The 21,014-nt window shown below is 46.7% G+C and overlaps 1 protein-coding gene across 1 annotated transcript in view; it reads right to left on the bottom strand.

Annotated features, from left to right (window-relative positions):
- LOC119393144 (uncharacterized) overlaps positions 1-21,014 on the bottom strand; it is a 445,271-nt gene that overhangs the window by 333,156 nt on the left and 91,101 nt on the right. Inside the window, exons 9-11 of the mRNA XM_049415849.1 lie at positions 13,578-13,662; positions 12,172-12,524; positions 11,535-11,743 (exon numbers count right to left, since the gene is read on the bottom strand). Of these exons, the coding sequence (XP_049271806.1) occupies positions 11,535-11,743; positions 12,172-12,524; positions 13,578-13,662 (647 nt within the window). The remainder of the gene's footprint in view (positions 1-11,534; positions 11,744-12,171; positions 12,525-13,577; positions 13,663-21,014) is intronic.

Raw genomic sequence — 21,014 nt, 5'->3', positions numbered from 1 at the left:
TTGATACTGTCTGCCTCATAGGGAGCCTGTTTGAGGGCGTTGGTTCCCGACGCACGCAACACTCTAGTCACGTGTCACTTTTCATATTTCGCGGGCTTTCTTGATCAGGCGGAAAAAATGAGCGCGCAATTAGCACGTTATTGAAAGTAGCGCAGTTAGATGCCATTTGAATATGCCTACATACGCCTCATTGACATTTTGACAATTAGGCGAGTACTTGTCGAGTTAGAAATATAATTATGACTAATTAATTAAACCTAATTAACGAAAAAAAATAGCAGTGGCTACTCTAGTGTACTAGGAACAATATGTTGTAGGTTTGATTCGCGTAACGCCGTTCCTCTTTTTTTTAAATCGTGCTGCGTGATAGCTGGGACACCCTGTATATAGAAAGGCACAAAGAAAAATAACGTAGAAGGAAAAGTTCCGAAGCGCCCGACCGGGGACTCGAACCATCGACCTCTCGCTCCCCAGCGCGCTGCGTTAGGCAACTCAACCACACGCAATGCATACCTTTTTCTTTTGTCTTTATTGCAGAATGTAACATTCAAACGAAAACAAATACATCTCCACTAAGCTTCAAGCTTAGTGTTATAGCTTATACATAATATGCCACGTGCCACACACGCTTAAAATGGTTTCAGATGACACAGGTCGTCCATAACATTCAGTAGTTCATCATCGTAGCAAAGTTTTGCAAGTACTTCTCGCAACTTGCATATTTGTTCAATAAAATAAATACGAACTGGCCGAGCATCTAAATCACAATGCCTAACTGCCACGCGGCTTCGCCATATACTGTGCAAACCAAGGAGAAAGAGCATATCGTATTTTAAAAATCCCGGTTCTATTGCTAAGAACCGAATCCCGCGTGGTGTAAGTGGGAATTCCTTGCATACGCCGGCAAAATAACGGCGAGCCATTTATATGAACCACTTACCGCTTGCGGTACGCAGATCTCGGAGGAGTTTGGGCGTGTTTGCTATCATGCAGCGCTCCTACATTGTTCTTTCAATTTGAAAACCTCCCTTGATGCGGGCACGACAAAGTGGCCCCTCTCTGTACCCCAGGCCCGTAGCCAGGAATTTTTTCGGGGGGGGGGGGGGGCACTTGTTGAAAACCTTGACTATTTGAGAAAAACGCCTATTTTCATGATTTATTTTCGATAAAACACCACCATGTGTCATCAAAACTTCGGGGGGGGGGGGAGGGGGGGCTGGCCCCTCCCTGGCTTCGGGCCTGCTGTACTCACTCATGATGTGGAACGAAAGAAAATGTACCATATCCACGAAGTGGATATGGTACATTTTCTTTCGAAGCTTCCTTGGAGATAATCGGGTAAACCGTGAATGCTCCGTACAATTCCTCTACTGTCAAATAAAGACGTGACGCGTTGTTATAGTAGCCATTGTGGTCAGGTTGTTGTCGAACCACAAGCGGTCGCAGACCTTGCAGCTGTGGCCGAACGTGTGGTCGAGGAAATCGCGTTTGAAGCGCGCGTTGGCGCCACCTACTTCAGGTAACCACCGCTTTCGGCGCTTGGCCGCTGCATCCCGCGCCCGTACCTCTTCGAGGTTCTCTTGCCGCCGCTTCCGGATGCTTCGGCTTCGCGGGCTTCTATCTCGGGGTCTGCACGACGCTGACGTCTCTCTTCGGCCTCGCGAGCTCTCACCGCAGGGTCTTGGCGGCAAAGCCCGCGCTGCTGCGCCTTGGGAGCCCTCCGCTCCGCCGCCTTGTCTTTTTCGCACTGACTGACGACTGTCGAAAGAGAGAGGAAGCGCGCAGTTGCGGCCCTCTAGCGGTATCCTATCAAACTAGAGCACGTGCCGGAGTGGAGCGAGCGCCGCATGCTACAGCTGGCGATGCTATATGTGATTTTGCCTGCGTTAATGTCATCATCAAGGTGCTCGAAGAACAAGAGGAAGAAGACTTTTCTTTCGCGCGAGCGTGTGCTGAGATGGTTATACTTGACCTGTATCACGCCCGGCTACTAACGGCGATGGACAAGCCCCGAGCATACGGAGCAAGCTCCTAAAAAAAGAACACCGGGCACACCTTGAGTCAGGCGCCCCTGTGTGGCAGGAGACGCAGAGGGTCACTCCACGCGCCGCAGCTTAAAAGAAAAAGAAAAATCTAAGAGGGTCTGATTCTCCATTATCGACACTTGCAGCGCGTAGCTCAAGCACAAAGACGTAACAACTGTGACGGCTGTTGGTTCACGCTTGTCCTATGTATACCTGTGCGTTCTTTTCGGGCGTCCTTCTTTGTGCTTCAGCGGCGCGTTGCGAGTATCCAGCTGCTTGTCGTTCCTCGTGTGACATTCCACTTTTTTGCTGTCGCATTGATTGCTTCGCCCTTGTAGCGAAACTGTGACTTTTCCTGACCATATTCTGCTGCGACGCGCCTTTTTTAGATGCGAAGCAGATTATGGCGGAGTTCAATCCGGTGGTGGTGTGCGGAGTGATCACCCTTATTGCGCATGCGCAAACCCTCTCCACACACCTCCTTTCCACTCCCCCTCTCCACTTAACGCCTAGCGAGATCGCGGAGCAGCGGAAGGCTCGACGCGCCGAAGCGCAACGTAAACGTCGACAAGCGGACCCCGAGCTCCGGGCTAGGGAAGCCCAGCGCCATAGAGTTTGACTATGACAGTGGCAATGACATTTATTTTCGCATCAATACAGTGATTGATACGAAGGGGTGGGCGGAAAAAGCTGTCATTTAGACAGCTTGACGAGGCCGCCGGCCCCCTCATTGGCGCTAACGGCAGTGATATATTAAAAATATATCAACATAATTCAGCAACATATAACACAAGATACACATAGAAAAAAAAGCAGCAGTCTAAACAGCAGCGATATATTAACAATATATTGACATAATATATTGACATACAACACAAGACACATATAGAAGAAAGTACAATAGTGTGTAATTTTACAAAATTGCAATACTTTGCAGAGACAAAGAAAAAACGCAAGATAATAACATTCTTCACACGTAACCTTGGTTATTGTAGAACACACAAGAAAAGAAAGAAAACACATGCACGTGTGCAAGATTTACAAATGAGAGGCATCAGAAGAATGTTGTTGTACAAGGGTATCTGTCTTGAGTTCAAAGTAACTGCGTATAGCTTTAAAAGACATGTTCTCTAATTGTAGCCCTTCGCAAATTAATCTGTTTAATAATCTTGGTAAGTTATTTCTGGGTGTTTGTTTTCCATATGTTGTTCGCACTGTTGGTATTTTCCAGTATTCCTTTTTACGTGTTGCATATACAACGGTGTTTTCTTGTAACCTGGAAAGGTCCTTAAGAAAATGCGATCTAGTTTTTAACTCTTGTTTGTACGCCCTACACAAACGGTAATCATACAGTGTTGTGGTTGGCAGTACCCTATATTTTAAGAAATATTCGCGTGTGTGGAAGTGACTTGGGACATTTTCAATTGTGCGTAGGAACTTTTTTTGTAGAACGTGTATAATGTGTAGATTTCCTTGAGTAGTGGTGCCCCAAAACTAAGTGACAATAATTAAGTCGGGACTGAAACAAACTGTTCAAAATTAGCATCATAACATTCTGTGGCATTGCGGTAAACAACACCAATCACTTGAGACAGCTTTGTTGCTAAGCAATTGACATGTGTATCCCAGCGTAATGTTTCTTGAAAGACGACGCCTAATGATTTAAAGCGGGATACGAGGGCGATGGGCGAGGAGTTTAGTGATATATTTTTATTTACCTTAATCTTTTTATTTTTACTGCTAAATACCATATCTTTTGTTTTATTTGTATTTATTTTAAAACTGTTTTGACGTGCCCATTTGTCTAACTTCTCTAAGGTTAAGTTGGCCTCATCGATTAATTCATCAACCGAATTCCCTATTAAAAAGAAGCGGGTATCATCAGCGTAAATTATATATTTTGCCTGAAGGTTTATGTTGATAATATCATTGATATAGAGATTAAAAAGGAATGGGCCCAAGATACTGCCTCGTGGCACACCTGAAGACACGACGAGGGGACTAGAGAGATCCTGGTTTATGTCGACTCTCTGGATACGATGTTGCGTACGTAGGATTTATTGAGGTCTGCCGCTTTGCCGCTGTAGCCATAGCGTAACAGTTTCTCTATTAAAAGGGTGTGCTTTATAAGACCAAATGCTTTAGTGAAGTCGACAAAAATTCCTAGGATTAATTTACTTTCGCTAAGTGCCGTTAATATTAAGTCTTTTTGAGCTAATAACGCCAATTAAGTGCTAAGACCTCTGCGGAAACCAAATTGGAACGGTATTATAAAGTTTTCTTAAAATTCAGTAAATCGATTCAAAATTATTTTTCCGAGTAATTTTGAAAATACCGGAAGAATAGATATAGGGCGATAGTTACCCATGTCATTTTTATTACCTTTTTTTAAATAACACCGTCACACGTGCGGCTTGCATTCCACGGGGAAAAACAGCCTGCTTTAGACAAAGGTTGAAAATGTAAGAAAGAGGAGGGGCTAATATAGTTCAATTACATGCTTCGTAGGTTTAATCTGGAAACCACCTATGCCTTTTGCGTTACTGCTATTTAGGTGATGAGCTATATAAATTACTTCAAGCTCATTTGCAGCGTTTAAAAATATTGTGTCTCTAATGTAGGGAAGGCTATTTAGATTGTGTTGCCCAACGGGAATGTTTGCGACGCTAACAAAATGCTTCTTAAAAGCGTCTGCAAGCAGTGTACCTGAGAGCTCTTGACCATTTATCTCTAATTTCGTAATCTTTTCAGGAGTGGCGTTTACTTTTAAGACAGTGTTTAGCCTTTTCCACATAAGCTCAAAGCATCCTGCTGCGGCGCTGAAATAGGTTACGAAATAGTTACGCCTAGCTTTCTTTATATCCAAGCGATTACGGCATCATTTGAATTGGCGAAACAGTGCACAGTCTTTAGTTTCAATAAATCTGTAGTATAGGTTGTTCGTCACTCCTCGATTCTAGAAAGAAGGTCGGAGCTTATCCAGGGCTTTCGAATTTTCCGCCCTAGCTTGACGCAAATGGCAGGAAAGCTAGTTGCATGTATAGGTTTCAGAATACGAAGAAAGATTTCGTAGGCCCTATTCGCATCACAACACCTGAACACTTCCTCCCAGGAAGTATGTTCTATTTCACTACGAAATGTAGATAAACTTTCTTCTGTAATTTTCTGCGCAAAATGTTTTAGCTCGGGCCTCTTACTACGTATATGTATGTTGCAACAAAGAAATATAGGTAGGTGATCACTGATATCATACGCGAAAACACCTGCTTTAACATTTGCATAATTTATATTTGTGAAAAAAAAACAGTAACCTAGAGACGAAAATGGCGCTGCGATCGTTCAACCACCATGGGAATGATGAGCAGTACAGGCTTCGGATTGGATTGCATTAGCTAGCGAACTGTCTAAGGATCTTTTTCCACAGTTTCAGTTTCGTTCTTCGCGAGGCGTGGGTAGTGGGGTGCGTTGCAAAGCGCTCAAGCAGTGCCTTTGTTGTTCAAAGAGGCTGAAGACCGCTAGCTTTCTTGCTTTGCTGCCACTTTGCAGCTTTACAGGTTGTATTTGACAGTTTTAGCAAGGCGTCGTGCACTCACCGCTGCGCATAGATGTAGCGTCCCATGCCAGTGCAAGAAATTGCATAGAGTTCTCGTTTTGTGATAAGCGCTACTTGTCAAAACTCGTTCAAATCGGCTGCGAAACGACGGCGAAGCTAAGTAGACGCACCGTCACGCTCCTCTGACTTGACTTCACAACAAAACGAGAGATGCGTTAGTGGCAGACCACTTGGACAGACGCATATGGCATCGCAGCAGATGATACGTTCAGTGAGCCTCTTCGATTATTCGCTCGGGCTGCCAGACGGCAGCCAGCGGGCTGCCCGACAGCCTGCCAGACGTTCGTTTTTCACGGGCAGCTCTCCGGCAGCGCCGAAGCTCCGCCCACCTGCCGGAACGCTGCCGTAAACGCATTCGTTTTTCCCTCTCCGGCAGCCAGCGGGCTGCCCGCGGACTCGCTCTCCTGCCGGAACGATTTTGCGCTGGCAGCACGCTGGCAGCGAGCAGACGACGCGCTCTTCTGCGTGTTTTTTTTTTTTTTTTCGTCGCTTCGTCTGCTCGCGAATTCTTTGAGCAGAAGTTCGCCGCTCCGTTTGACGAGTCTTTTTCGGTTCGCTGCTTTCACAGTGGTTGAACGTGCATTTCACTTGTAGCCTGCGTCTGTCCTAACGCCACGAAATATTATTTTAAGCGAGGTGCAGACAGAAGTGCGCCCTCCCTAGAAGAACGGATGCGTTGGGCTGCACGATGGCAATCCCGTGTATGTGATCGAAGGTACGTTTCAGTGTCATGCGAGTAGTTTTTGTGTTGTTTACGTTTAATTCGTGTCCTCGCGCAGCACCAAAGCTTCTTTTGGTTTTAGTCGCTCTCCTCCGATTCTGATGGTCGCGATATGCGAATGTGATAGCCGTCAAGGGCCCCGGTGACGCCTGGAAGGCCGGCTTCCGCCCCTTCGCGTTGATACAGCGCATGAAATGCACGCTCAATTGCTTCGTGCGATGTCGTTGCTGTCCGGCCACTTGATCTCTCTCGCACTGATAGCATTTAGGAAGTCAAGAACACGCCGAATTTCGCCGTGCACACTCGACCCACTTACGTCGAATTTGTCCGCAACTACATACATTGTAGTTTGCGTGCCGATCGAGATAGCTTAGCACGATCAGCACGGTCTTCTCAGCTGACAGCTTCGTTCTTCCGACTCTAGCCCTGCGGATAAAATGCGGACCACGCAAATTCTTTCACAAGAGCCGCAGCTGTGCTTCTGGACAGTTGAAACATTTTTCTGAACTCCAGGTCCACATACGCTGGCACAACCATCTCGATGTATAACGGAACACGGTGCCGATCCTACCTCATTAGCCGGGCCAACAACAGGCTGATGGTGTGATGCTCCACGTCACCGCTTTCCTCTTCAATCGCATCGTAAGCGTGTAGCAGTTCTGCGATTGCTTGTAGCAGCACAACGAACTCATCTGCCGAAGCCGCCGTGTCTACAGGGCGAAGGTGTAGCAGACGACACGGAGCTCGCTGCGCTAGCGTGACGATGATGATGATGCTGTGGCGGCAGCCTCGGGCTGCCCGACGCTTGCCCGAGAATTTTGACCCTCGTCACAGTGACGCATAATGACGTAATTTCCTGTCAGAAAGGAGTCCTCGGGCTGCCGTCTGGCTGCCCGAACAGGGAAAATCGAAGAGGCTCAGTGTTTCTCACTCAAGACGGTACTGTTATTTCCGTAAAGAGATAATGCGTACTTTTGAGGGAAAGACAAGCGCGCTTGTTTCAAGTGTTGTAAAGAAAGTAATTCATTATATTGTGATGCCAAATCTGGAACACAATTGCAGAGCAATGCATACCCTGGTGGTTGAATTTGTCTAGGTTTCACTTCTAGCTCACGATCACGCTAACGTTTTGCAATAAGTTTTACGTACAAAAGAATGAAGCAAGTTTTAATTGGAAACAACTTCATATCGCTTTGTTTTACACTCGGCAAACGAGCGTTACGAATCTCAAGAACCTAATCCATCCGAAGCAAATCCGAAGCCTGTACTTCCCATCATTCCCATGGTGGTTGAAGCGCCGCTCAACGAGCCCGCGTAGACGCTAGCGCCAGATTCCCCTCTAGGTATTTTAGTAAGAAACTTTATGCCCAGCGCAATCGGCAACGTCGGCGGGAAACTGCTACGGATGAAACTCGGGCTCGACATGCCGAAATGCAACGGCCGCGTCGGCAAGCAATACCCCGCCGTAGGCAACGCCGACGTCGAAGCCAAGCGTCAGCGTCGGCAGGGGCGTAGCCAAGGGGGTGGTGGGTGGGGGGGGGGGAGTTGGGGGGGGGGGTTCACCCCCCCCCCGGAATTTTCCAATTTTGCTTGCGTATATATACACGCACACATACAGACGCACGCACGAGCATGCATAAAGTAAGGTTTAACCCCCCCCCCCCCCGAAAAAAATTTCTGGCTACGCCCCTGAGCGTCGGCAAGCAAACCTCGCCGTACGCAATGCCGACGTCGAAGCCAAGCGTCAGCGTCGAGCCAACGCGTCGGCTGCGGACGGACGACGCGAGTCCAACACCCGTGCAGGACGCCTCGCTAGACAACTTCAACACCCGGACTTCGACGGTGCCGACGCCCGGTTCCAGCGCGAATTCCTCGACCGGAGCTTCGGGCACGTGTGCGACCGACTTTGGTTCGATAACAATCTGACCGAGGTCGGTAGCATGCGCAACGAACGTCAACGGAACGAGATCGTGCAAGTGCTCCGGCTACTCCGGCTTTTGAAAAAAAACATGGCTGATACCTCCGTCATAGGAATCGGAATAACACGAAAGTAAAGCGTGCCCTTACAGAAGTAGCTGAATGTTTACTGTACATTGATATAAGAGAGTTTGCACAATGTATATTGATGTTTGGCAGCTATAGCACCGTTTAACGTGGATGTGCCCACTTTGATGATTGGTGGTACATCTTCATCCCGACGACTAACGTCCCTGCTAAATGATTAAACAAACCCTTGTGGTAGCTGTAGTAGTTAGCGGTGAAAGCGTAATCAGAGAACTAGGTGTGATAGCCAGAATAGCGTCGCATATTGGACGCAGAACTTGGTCGCGATCCCGCGGCATGTTAAAATGGGTTGAACACCACGGCCGGACAAGAGAGAAACGCAAAGCGCGCGTTGCCACCACGGTAGCCCGGCCGCGATTTTTCTAGGGGCGAGCGCGTGAGCGGGGAACGCGGTGTAACAGCCAGGTGAGGCAGGCGCGCGTCGCAGAGCTATGAGCGAGGCCGACGCTTTTACGGATGCTGGATGGATGCTATGAGCGTCCCCTTTAAAACGGGGCGGTGACATGTCTGCCACCAGGCTCGAAGAAAAAAAAAAAAAAAACTTCCTTGTTTCATGTTGGCCTAATACCTTATCTACATTGATTAAATCTATGTTATTATACCAAAACAATATAAATTCACGGTCCATCTCTCTGCTTCTTAAGGCAGAATGACCTTATTTTTCCCCCATTACTTATTTTTGTTCTTTATCTCTACTTTTCTGCCACCAATACTCTAACCGTCTCTTACTTATTTCTATCGCGGACGTGTGCAGCTTTCCATTGTTGTCCCTAAAACCCAAGGCTTCATGTAGACTCGTGCCCACACGTATACCTGGGTGAATATCGCCACATTCAATCAGTACATGTTCCATCGTTTCCTTAGTTCCCCCACAGCATGTACATTGTTCTTCTTCGTTACTGAATCTCGCTTTATAACTACGCGTTCTAAGGCAGCCCGACCTTGCTTCAAACAGTAAAGCGCTTCCCCTTGAATTATCATAAAACCTTTCCCTCCTTATTTCGTTTTTTCCCTTTCGGTAGTTACTCAGAGCCGGCTTCTTTTCCATCGCTGCCATCCAATAAGTCCTCTCCGCCTCTCTGACCTTCCGCTTAATGCTCCTTGTTGCCATATCGCCCGCACTGCTAGCCGTATATTTACTGGTGAGCCTCCTAGTTCTTTTTCTCCACTGCGTGTCAACGTTTTTTCTATACAAATACCTGAAAACCTTCTCTGCCCATCTACTGTTCTTCATTTTCCTCAGCCTCTCTTCGAATCTCATTTTTGCTCTGAGCTTCCCTCACTTCAAAGCCTGTCCATCCCATATCACCCTTTACAGCCTCATTTGTCGTCTTCCCGTGAGCGCCCAACGCGAGGCGGCCCACCGTCCTTTGATTTACATCCATTCCGGATTGTACCTCTGACTTCATGCACACTACTGAGTTCCCAAATGTAAGCCCCGGGACCATCACACCCTTGACGTGACGCTTGGCTAAGGCCGCCACCTCGTGGTGTGTTAAGGCACTGACAAAATTGAACTTGAATTGAAAACTCGCCGAATGGGAGGGACGTGTAACGTGTGGCAGGTGCTAATCGTGGAGGCCACAGAAATGACGAATTTATTTTACTGCTCCCAGAGGGCAACACCACCCCTCCGACCGGGAGAGTGGTAGATATAAAAGACGCGTTTGTAAAGCCTGTAGAGTCTGTGACCGTGGCGCAGTGTATAGCGTGCCCGGCATCTGTTGTTGCAGACCGTGCGGTCGGGGGTTCGATGCCCGTTGACGGAACTTTTTTTCTTTGCTATCTGATCGTGTATATTTTTTCTACGCCATTTCCGTGACGGAAATACGTCACTGAAGTCTTGGTGGACCCCGGCATAAAACAATTTCGTGTTAAAAAACATGGTTGATCCCTCTGTCATAGGAATCTGAATAACACGAAAGCAAAGCGTGCCCTTAGAGAAGTAACTGAATGCTTACTCTACATTGATATAAGAGAGTTTGCACAATGTATATTGATATCCGGCAGCTATAGGACCGTTTAACGTGGACGTGCCCACTTTGATGGTTGGTGGTACATCTCCATCCCGACGACTAAAGTCCCCGCTAAATGATTAAACAAGTGTAGTAGTTAACGATGAAAGCGTAATCAGGGAACTAGGTGTGATAGCCAGAAGAGCGTCGCATATTGGACGCAGAACTTGGTCGCCCTTCCGCGGCATGTTAAAATGTGATTGAACACCACGGCCGGACTAGAGGCAAACGCAAAGCACGTCGTGCCACCCCAGTGGCCCGGCCATGATTTTTCTAGGGGTGAGCGCGTGAGCGAGAAACGCGGTGTTTACAGCCAGGTGAGGCAGGCGCGCGTCGCAGAGCTATGAGCGAGGCCGACGCTTTTACGACGCTTGGCTAAGGTCGCCACCCCGCGGTGTGTTAAGGCATTGAGGAAATTGAACTTCTATTCAAAAAGGCCGAATGGGAGGGACGCGTAACGCGTTGCAGGTGCTAATCGCGGAGGCCACAGTATTGACGAATTACTTTACCGCTCCCAGAGGGCAACACCAACCCGCCGACCGGGAGAAAGGTAGGTATAATAGGCGCGTTTGTAAAGCCTCTAGAGTCCGTGACCGTGGCGCAGTGGATAGCGTGCCCAGCATCTGTTGTTGCTGACCGAATGGTCGTGGGTTCGATGCCCGTTGAAGGAACCTTTTTTCTTTGCCATCTGATCGTGTAAATGTTTTCGACGTCATTTCCGTGACGGAAATACGTCACTGAAGTCTTGGTGGACCCCGGCATAAAACACTTTCGTGTTTAAAAAAAATGGGCATGTCATAAATTGTCACACTCTACAACTTTTCCATATAAACATCGGCCCTAAAGTTAACAATTAAAAATATAATAACTAGTTTTTGTTAACTACTTATTTGAAGATAACTTTAGGTGCGGCAAAGTTTTTCCGCCTAGGCGTAGTGTTCGTTTGCGAAGACGACAACGGCATGACTGTCATTCATTTTTTATAAAAATTCTGTATTGTCATAAAAAAAGCACCCCGTATATACTATATGTACGCGCATGGACATTACTGAAGCGCGACATTCCTGAGCATGCTTGGTTGAGTTTGGGTGGCTTACCGGAGTGTCCGCCACGTTGTGTATTTCGACGGCGTACACCAAGTGCTCTTTCTGCAGGTTCACTTGCCACCAGGGGTCCTTGATGAACTCTGTGGAGACGCAGGATGATGGATCCTCGTCGACCGCTAGCTGCGCCTCGTAGTGCTCATAGGTGGTGTTCTGTAGCGCGGGTTTGCCTTGCGCTACGTTGGTCAGTCGAGACGGGTGGCCTGCAATCAGATAACGAGCTCCAAACCACACTCGAGACCAACGTCCTCATACCTATGCTCCGTTTCAGGCGTCTTGCTGGCAGGTTCTCTACTGTCTGTAACACATGAAGGCCTGCTTCACACTTGGTAATGCGCCAACTTAAACAACAATCGGGGACCAGACTTCGTGCAAGACGTAACGAGCCGCATTGTGAGATCTTAAGGGTTGAATCACGCAAACAAGACGGGGACTAAAAGAAGAGACGACAACACACAGAGCGCACTCTGTGTTGTCGTCTCTTCTTTTAGTTCCCGTCTTGTTTGCGCGGTTCGACCCTTAAGCTCATGAACCAACAAGCCCAGCTGACAGCCATTCTGAAGTGCATTGTGAGAGACGTTAACGTTCTCGGTCGATTTCATTGCCTTTCCGTAACAACCGACGCACAAACCTTCTTTGGGCAATGGTGGAAACTCCCGGTAGGTGGCGTGAAATCCTCTCGAGTTTCCGATTTTGCGAAAGCGGTCGTGGAAGACGATACTCATGACGTTGGTCTCGGAGAAGACGACGCCCTGGCGGTTCAGGTTGCAGTAGCTGCCCACCAGGCTGCTGGCGTCGCTCACGTTGTCGCCACTGTAGACGGACACGCGGCCCCAGTCTGCGTTGCACGTGCGAGCACCGGGACTCGAGGCCACGTCGAAGTCGTTGTACTGCAGCCGCACCACGCGGCCCGGCGTCACTCGGACAACCCACGTGTGCTGGTAGTGACCGGTCGGCTCGTAAGACACGGGCGGGTACGGATATCTGCGCACAGTTTGCTTCTCTCGAGCTTTTAGGCGTTTACGTGATGCATTAATTGTATATATTAATTCTGTGTAGACAAGCACACCGGCCACATAGTAAAACAACAATTGCTGCTTATTTTCGATGCCGCGATGTGCCCCGTTTATCCCGGTGCTGCGCGCTGTCAGCCTTCTTGAGGCGTCAATTGAAAACGTCACTCCTGCAAAATGCCGAAGCAGAGACGCCATGTTCGTGCATCTACTTCCACAGCTCATCCATAGAAGTTACTTTTCTAATATATTGTTCGCGTCACAATGTAACATATTACCTGTCTATACAACCATTGAACCATCAGACATTTTGACGCCCGCACAAGCCTCTTTCGGTATTAGTTTTGTTTGTTTTTCAGACGTTGTCTAAAGATGGAACAGACTACCTGCACATATCTCTGAGCGCACTTATGTAGAGGCGTTTGAAACCTTTCTTGGTAGTTGTGTCCCTTAAAATCCGTTCGTTAGTCTCTTGAGTTCTTTTCATGTCACATGCTGATTATTTGATATTTTTAATGATGTTTTGTTAAAGCCTGATGTCACTAGAAGGTTCCTTCCATGTCAATAGTTATTTGATGTATTCCCTCCCTGTCCCTCAAATGAAGGTTAACATTATGTTCAAATAATAAATATAGAAATACCACGGATGATGAGAGTGCCCAGAAGGAGCAGCGCTTCTTTTTCAACATCTTACGATGTGTAGTGTAGAACTCATGATCTCACGATCTTAGTGTAAAACTCATGACCGCGTAGGTGATCATAAACAACTTTATGTTCCCGGAGACAGGGATGTAAACACGTCCGCTACGGTAACATCAAGCATCGCACTCACCGAGAACAGTGCGTGCGCGCACGAAAGCTGCCCGCATCTAAATGGCGCCCCATGAAATTTCGAGGGAGGCATCAACTATCTGTAGAAAACAGGGCTGCTTCGCCTCTGGCATGTTGCCCGAAAGTGAGCGCGACGACTGCCGAGATAGGCGAGAGCTGATTGCATTGTCCCAGCACTCGTGTCTATACGCACCCGTACGAAGAGATGATGCCACACGGCGCACGGCAGACCGTCTGGGAGCCGTTCATGCCGAAGCCTGCCTCGCATCCGGTGCACTCTGAAATGGAACTCATCGTGGGATGCGTGCGCTCAGTCGCCACTTCCACTGTTGATGTTAACGCTTTTGTGGCTTAACAGAAATGTCAAGATTCAATTACATTGCAAAATGCAGTTTACCGAAGGTTATGAAATTAGTATTATTTCTGAAAAGTAACTAAATTACTCTGAATTGTTTTAACAAAAGATATTCAAAGCAATGTTGTTCACTGGTTGACGTTAGGATGCTATACGCAGATTTGCTGTGTGCCTGCCTCGTTCCCCCGCTTCCCTCAGATTCTGAAACTATGACCGGGCTAGTTTGTATTCCATAGCAACATATGCACAGTACAGAAGAGACAGAAAAGACAGATGAGTGCTAGCGCTGTCTTTAAACTAACTATTATAACGAGGATACATAAAAAAACACAAATCGCACACATGATCACACTACAATCGCCTGTGGCGTGATGTAATACTACAAGAAACAAAAATCAGCATGAAAACAGGCGGGATTGTCTCTGAGCAGTGTTTCCTCTTGGGCTTGTCGGTACAACGTAATGAAGGGAACAGCGCAGGTAACGACGAAGACGAAGCAAGGCACAAGTTAGACAGACGCAGCGGGATTATCACTGACAGCTGAGATTAACTTGTCTTTGTCAGTTTTCTTTCCTGTCCTGGTCATTTTTATACCATAAGAGAAGCGTAGATGATATATTTTAATCAGAAGTAACTAAGAAAGTAATGAGTGACCTTCTTGAATTTACTCGCGTGAAGTAATTCATTATGTTACTCATTACAGCAAAAAGTAAATTAATTACTTTAATTTAGTTACTGCCCTGCTTGACGTACAACGCCTATCATTGGTTCTTGATTATTGTCCATCGTTCATTTCGCTCACCGTGAACAATCTTCTTTTGCCCGAAATAGGAAGGAAGCTCAATAATATTCAATATTTGAAGGGGACAAAAAACAGCATAGACAAAGAAAAGTCGCGGATCTGCTATAGCATTTTTCTTACCTGCGCCTACTTGTACTTTAAGAAGGTGTGGGTTCGAGCTAGTTGGTACTCCATGATCACTACTTCTTGCGCAAAATTTTCTAAGACGACGGACGGGCGCCCGTCCGTGTCTGTTTCGTCCGTCGTCTTAGAAAATTTTGCGCAAGTAGTAGTGAGCCTACTTGTACGTCACATAGTTTTATAAGAATCTATAAAAGAAAAATTCGGCAGATCCCATGCATTGTGGGACTCGGTTTAATGCGAAGCAGTTAGCGAGTACCTGTCTATGCTTAGAACTTCTTTTTTTTTTTGACGCAAGCGGTACGAGGTGCGTCGACGTGTTTTTGTAAATGGAGCAGCTAGTGTGCAAATCGTGGCCTTACCAGGCACGTCGACTACACTGGCATTTAAAGGGCAGCTAATGGTCTTACGCAATGTCAGCACTCACTATAGAGCACAGACGTCCGTTTTATCGAAACGAAGTGCACGCTACGGTGCGATGATGTGAATATCATTCGTTCGTGTATTCTTCCGTGGTCAAGCAACGCTTGAATATAGCGTGCTTAGTCATAGGAGTACATAAAAATGATGTAATAATAATAAAATTGGGGTACACTTAAGCTACGCCTTTTAGAGTTGAACGCGATAGCGATACCCTGCCCCTAGTGCGCACTTCGAACACTACGAGTGTTTAAGAGAATGCGCGCACTAAGGTGTGTGCCTTATGTAATGGGTAGCATGCTTTACACCAGGAGCAATTATGCGCGAGAAACTTTTTCGAAGTTGCGATGCACCCACTACGTGGTCTTAAAGGGGTCATGAAGCACGCCTTGGGCTTGTTGAAAAAACACGTCCTGCGGAAAGCTGACGCGGCTATGAACTGCTCTGCCAAATATTACAGTCGTGCGCGCCGCGTAAAGGCCACAAGCGGAGCGCGAAGTTGCCGTTTCCTCAGGCACCCTCTTTTCAAACAGAGGCCGGTTCTCACTCTCGTCGGTGGGCGGGGCGTCTGCACGTTGAGTCGCGGATCTGCCAGTTTACGTCGCAAGAGACATAGCATGCTTATTGGCCGATAGCCGACGTAAATCGAGAGCGGCGTTCGGATCAGATGCGCTTCTTGCCGCGGGGCGCCGCTTCTTGCCGGCGCCGCACTCCTCAGTACACGGTAGCCGCACTCGCGCAAGCGAATCACAGCGGGAGAGCGATCGCGTTTCATGACGCGCGCTGACATAACTTTTTTCCCCCGTGCCATCCCTCCCTGTCTGGCTTCCAGTGCGCTCGTCGGCACGAGAAAAGAGAGAAAGCGCTGGGAGCGTGCCCCAAACCCCCGTAACTCCGCTGATTCTTGACGGATTCGAGAAATTTTTGCGGTAATCGATTCGGGAGGCAGTAAACTCCGATACTGAGGTCATTAGATCATTACTTGGAAAAGTGGTTCATGACCCCTTTGAGGGAATACGCGCAGTAATGTGTGTGCCTTTTGTAATGGGTGGCTGTCTTTAAACCACCAAGTCGTTATGATAGTGGCATGGTGTGACGCCCGATGGCAATGTACGCTTGTACCACGCAATATTACTGCGATATTACATCTCGTACTGTAACACCTGCATACAGGACGCGTATTTTTGGGAAGCATGAAAGTTACTTTCTGGACAGCCCAAAGTTGTTGCTGATATTCCGAGCTCTTGAGGGCCGAGCTCCATTTCTGCTCTGTGAGGTCCTTATCCCCACGTAACGAGGGGCACCGCCAAAGCATGTGCTCTAAATCGCACGTTCCCCCGCAGCCAGGGCATTGCGAGCTGAAGTCACTTGGGAATAGACCCCACGTGGGAGCGGCCCGCGGTGTCACTCTAAGGGGTGGCACTTCTCCGGATCTTTAAATAAAGTTCTTCGTACCGTATGAAAGTTACTTTCAGTGCAGCTCCAAGCAGAGGCGTGGCTGTTAACAAAGAACAGCTACGCCTCTGCCTGGAGTTTCTTTGTTATTGGTATGCACAGTTTGTGGAAGACGCGAATGCAGGACCGTAACGCAGAGCCGATCACCTCATCACGTATACATTTCACCCGAATGGTTAATAATTTAAAAGAAGTTTACGACGAACTTGATTTCAGACTGGAATGGTACACAATCTTGGCGAGGTGCTTAGCCCCGCCACCATTTCTGTGCAGCACCTGATGAAGAACTCTCCCTGGAATGAAGGACTATAAGTTAGTCTTCCAGTTTTACAGCGAAAGCTGTTATGAGATCATTTCAACGGCCGTTTTTGGTGGCGTAGTTGTCCGCCGCCGCCGCCGCCGCCGCTGCCGCCGCCGCCGGTGTCCGTAACCACTATCGCTCGAAATAAGAAAAAAAAACGAAATGAGAAAAAATTTCCAGGATGGAACGGGGTTCGAACCTGGGCCCTCTGCGTTTGGAGCCCAGTGTTGTACCTCAGAGCCATGCCGGTGCTTGGAACTGCCTTGCAAAACGACGCTATACAGGCTTCATGTCCAGAAGGAACCACATTAACATATGTAATTTAGTGTAGTAGAAGAGTGAAATAACAACCACGCACCACACAACACGAATTCTGTAACCAGGCGTCACACAATGCGAATTGCGCAACGAGTGGGCTGTTGGATGCCTCCAACCCACTACAAGATGCTCTGCAATAATTCTTCATCGTCATCAGGCACAACACCAACAAAGTGCGCATAATGCCTTACATGTTTTAGCGGGTACCACGGCTCTCCGTTGAATGACGAAAAATGCCATAGTGGCTGCTTCCCTACTTCACAGAAATTATGATTTATAGAGCAGTGGGTTCCTCGCAAGTGCACTTGCATTCGTTGCCAAGGAAGCCCATGAGCCCATCTTTCATTTCCTCAGGGTCTCAATAAAGTTCTTCCCCCCTCTCTCTGTCTCTCTTTCTCACGTCAATATATGTTATATTGCATGGTGGGAGAGTTAAATAGCGACCGGGCGTCACACAATGCGAATTACGTAACTGGTGAGCCGTTTAAAGCTTCCAACCCATTATAAAGGGCTGAGCCACAATTCTTCATCGTCATCAGTCGTCATGTAAACAAAGTGCACATAATGCCTTACATATGTGTAGCTGGAACCTCGCTTCTTCGCACAATGACGAGTAATGGCGTTGTAGGTGCTTCCCAATTTCACAAATATTGTGATTTATGGCGTAGTGGGTACATTGCTAGTGTGCTTGTATTAGTAGCCCCAAGAGAGTTTACAACGGGCTCTAGAAATGCCCCTCTTCCAGCTTTCGCTGTGACTGTGCTGCGCTTTCCGCGCAGGTCTGGCATTTTTTTGTGGCAGTGCTTGTACTTTCATTGTCGCTAAGTGACTGTAGTAGTGTAACTCTGTGTTATAGACTGTTGTGATACTGTGTACTATTTTCATACGCATTCTATTAAATACCACGATAAAAAAAAAAGAGGCGTGGCTGTGTGGTAGAATACCTGCTTGCCACGCAGACGGCCTGGGTTCGATTCTCACTCGGACTTAACATTTTTATTATTTATTTTATTTGCAGCTTTTTCGATTTTTCGGTCACGGACAAGATGATGATTTTTCGCTCACAACCAACGGCGCCGACACCGATGCCGACGGCGGAATTTCTGCGATACGAGCTCTTTAACGCTATCGCGTTGATATAAATAAATAAATAAATAAATAAATAAATAAATAAATAAATAAATAAATAAATAAATAAATAAATAAATCATTTGTTAGCGCATTCCTCCGTGGTCGCGCAACGCTTGAATATAGCTTGCCTAGTCATAGAAGTACACATTATATATTAATATTATTATAAATAAATAAATAAATAAATAAATAAATAAATAAATAAATAAATAAATAAATCATTCGTTAGGGTATTCCTCCGTGGTCGAACAACGCTTGAATATTGCTTGCTGAGTCATATGAATGCATATACAATGTTTATTAGACTGTTACAAAAGGGAGCGGACACTGGAGCCGCAATTGACGTTAACCCGACACGACGCCTGTATCATAGGAGTACACATGTGGCATTTCTTTTTTTTTTCAAAAAGAGCCAGATGCAGCAACTGAAACTGTGCTAAATTTCGCGGGAGCGTAAAGCGCGCCTAAGTATCTTCAACTTCTAAAACAGGTGGAATTAAAATGGGGCAGTTCCTGATTGTAACGTGAACTCAAGAAGTCAGTTTCTAATTAAAATGAGCCAAATGCTGCATCTGTTTCAATCAAACTGAGCCACATTCATTAAACCAGCGCTGCGTCAACAATCCCGATCAAAACAATCAACATGGTGTCATCTAATCTGTTCCATGTGTGTTCACAATTGTGGCGGTTTGGGCGTGTTGGTATGACATGACCAATAAATCCCGTATATTCATGGCGTGTCACATCGTTTAAAAAAGATAGGACAGAAGGCCAATGTCAAAGTAGTTTTTTCTGCTCCTGAGAAACTTCAAAAACTTTGCAGAATGACGAACCCCAGCTACTCTCACAATCCAGGTTGCAAGAAGAAACATAAAGAGATGTTCATCGATTGTGCGGAATCTGTCGTGTATAGCTTGCCTATTTCATGCGGCAAAACCTATGTAGGACAAAGCGGGAGGTGTGCAAATGATCGCCTCAGGGAACATTGTCGGAATGTTAGGGAGAAGTGCGGAGGGTTCTTGGATGTTCTCTGCAGAAGGTGTGATGGTTGCGATGATCCCGGTGTTACCAGTGCTGACCGTACTGCAGATCACAGTGTGGAAAAGAAGTGCCTCCCAATGTTTAATTAATGCACAATCGTAACAAGAAACAAAAGTAAACTCGTGCGGGAGATAACTGAGGCGGAAAAGATAGATAGTCTAGGAGATAAATGTGTGGCTAAGCCGTCAATTGCACTATCTGTCAAAGAAATGCGTTACCTGCGATGTCATTGATTGTGTCGTATTTTATGCCTGCTGCGCCGGCGTCATGTAAGGTCACGTGTGTCCTTATATATTCTATTCCCCTGGCTTCAATAAAGTGTTGAAAGTTAGCGCCTGTGTGTCATACGTGTTCATTGTCCTCGTCTATATGTGCGCTTAGAATTTATTGTCCATGTGTGTCCTCGTTGGTTTGCTATTGTGTTTACGTTCCACAATTAGTATATTTTAGGGCGAGTTGGCACTTACTGAAGGGCATGATGCTGTACGGCAAGACTCGAATATAAAGAGTAAGAGGTCGAATTTACTGCTTCTCTTCGCCTCTTAATGTTTCTTTTCAAGTTTAGCGCTACAGTATGATGTCGTTCTTGCGCTTCAAGACGATATATTTGAAATAAAATATATATGACATAAAGATATTGGGCGGCGATCTATTCCTTGAAGAAGTGATCCGAAACGGCACGGCATAAAACGAGCTCAGAAGAACAAGAGCTGGAGTACTTTTCAAGGCCTTAAATAGATGCCAAGAACAAGAAAACGATGGTGCCAGTCCAAATAGAGCGCCTTTTGCCACAAAGCACCACTCGCTCTTCAAGTCTAGTCATCGCCATTACGCGCATGCGACGAAGGACGGCACCGACGGAAGCACAAGGATGATGTTAATTTTATCGCAAAATATTGTTATATCCTGCAGTCCGGTCCACTGTTAAAGGGAACACTCGAATTAAAACTTGTCATATTGTTGACCCCCTAACGGCAAGTGGATGTGGAAATGCTTAAAATATGCTGATGGGCTAGTTGGTGAGCCATAATTTTCGAATAGGCAGTGCACAAAAGGGAAAACGAATACGTACACAAAAAAAAAAAATGCCAGACCTGCGCGGAAAGCGCAGCACAGTCACAGCGAAAGCTGGAAGAGGGGCATTTCTAGAGCCCGTTGTAAACTCTCTTGGGGCTACTAATACAAGCACACTAGCAATGTACCCACTACGCCATAAATCACAATATTTGTGAAATTGGGAAGCACCTACAACGCCATTACTCGTCATTGTGCGCAGAAGCGAGGTTCCAGCTACACATATGTAAGGCATTATGTGCACTTTGTTTACATGACGACTGATGACGATGAAGAATTGTGGCTCAGCCCTTTATAATGGGTTGGAAGCTTTAAACGGCTCACCAGTTACGTAATTCGCATTGTGTGACGCCCGGTCGCTATTTAACTCTCCCACCATGCAATATAACATATATTGACGTGAGAAAGAGAGACAGAGAGAGGGGGAAGAACTTTATTGAGACCCCGAGGAAATGAAAGATGGGCTCATGGGCTTCCTTGGCAACGAATGCAAGTGCACTTGCGAGGAACCCACTGCTCTATAAATCATAATTTCTGTGAAGTAGGGAAGCAGCCACTATGGCATTTTTCGTCATTCAACGGAGAGCCGTGGTACCCGCTAAAACATGTAAGG

The sequence above is a fragment of the Rhipicephalus sanguineus genome, chromosome 5 (genome assembly GCF_013339695.2).
Source record: "Rhipicephalus sanguineus isolate Rsan-2018 chromosome 5, BIME_Rsan_1.4, whole genome shotgun sequence".
Lineage (NCBI taxonomy): Eukaryota > Metazoa > Arthropoda > Arachnida > Ixodida > Ixodidae > Rhipicephalus > Rhipicephalus sanguineus.
Note: the sequence above shows the minus strand (reverse complement) of the source record. Positions and strands in the feature narration are given on the sequence as shown.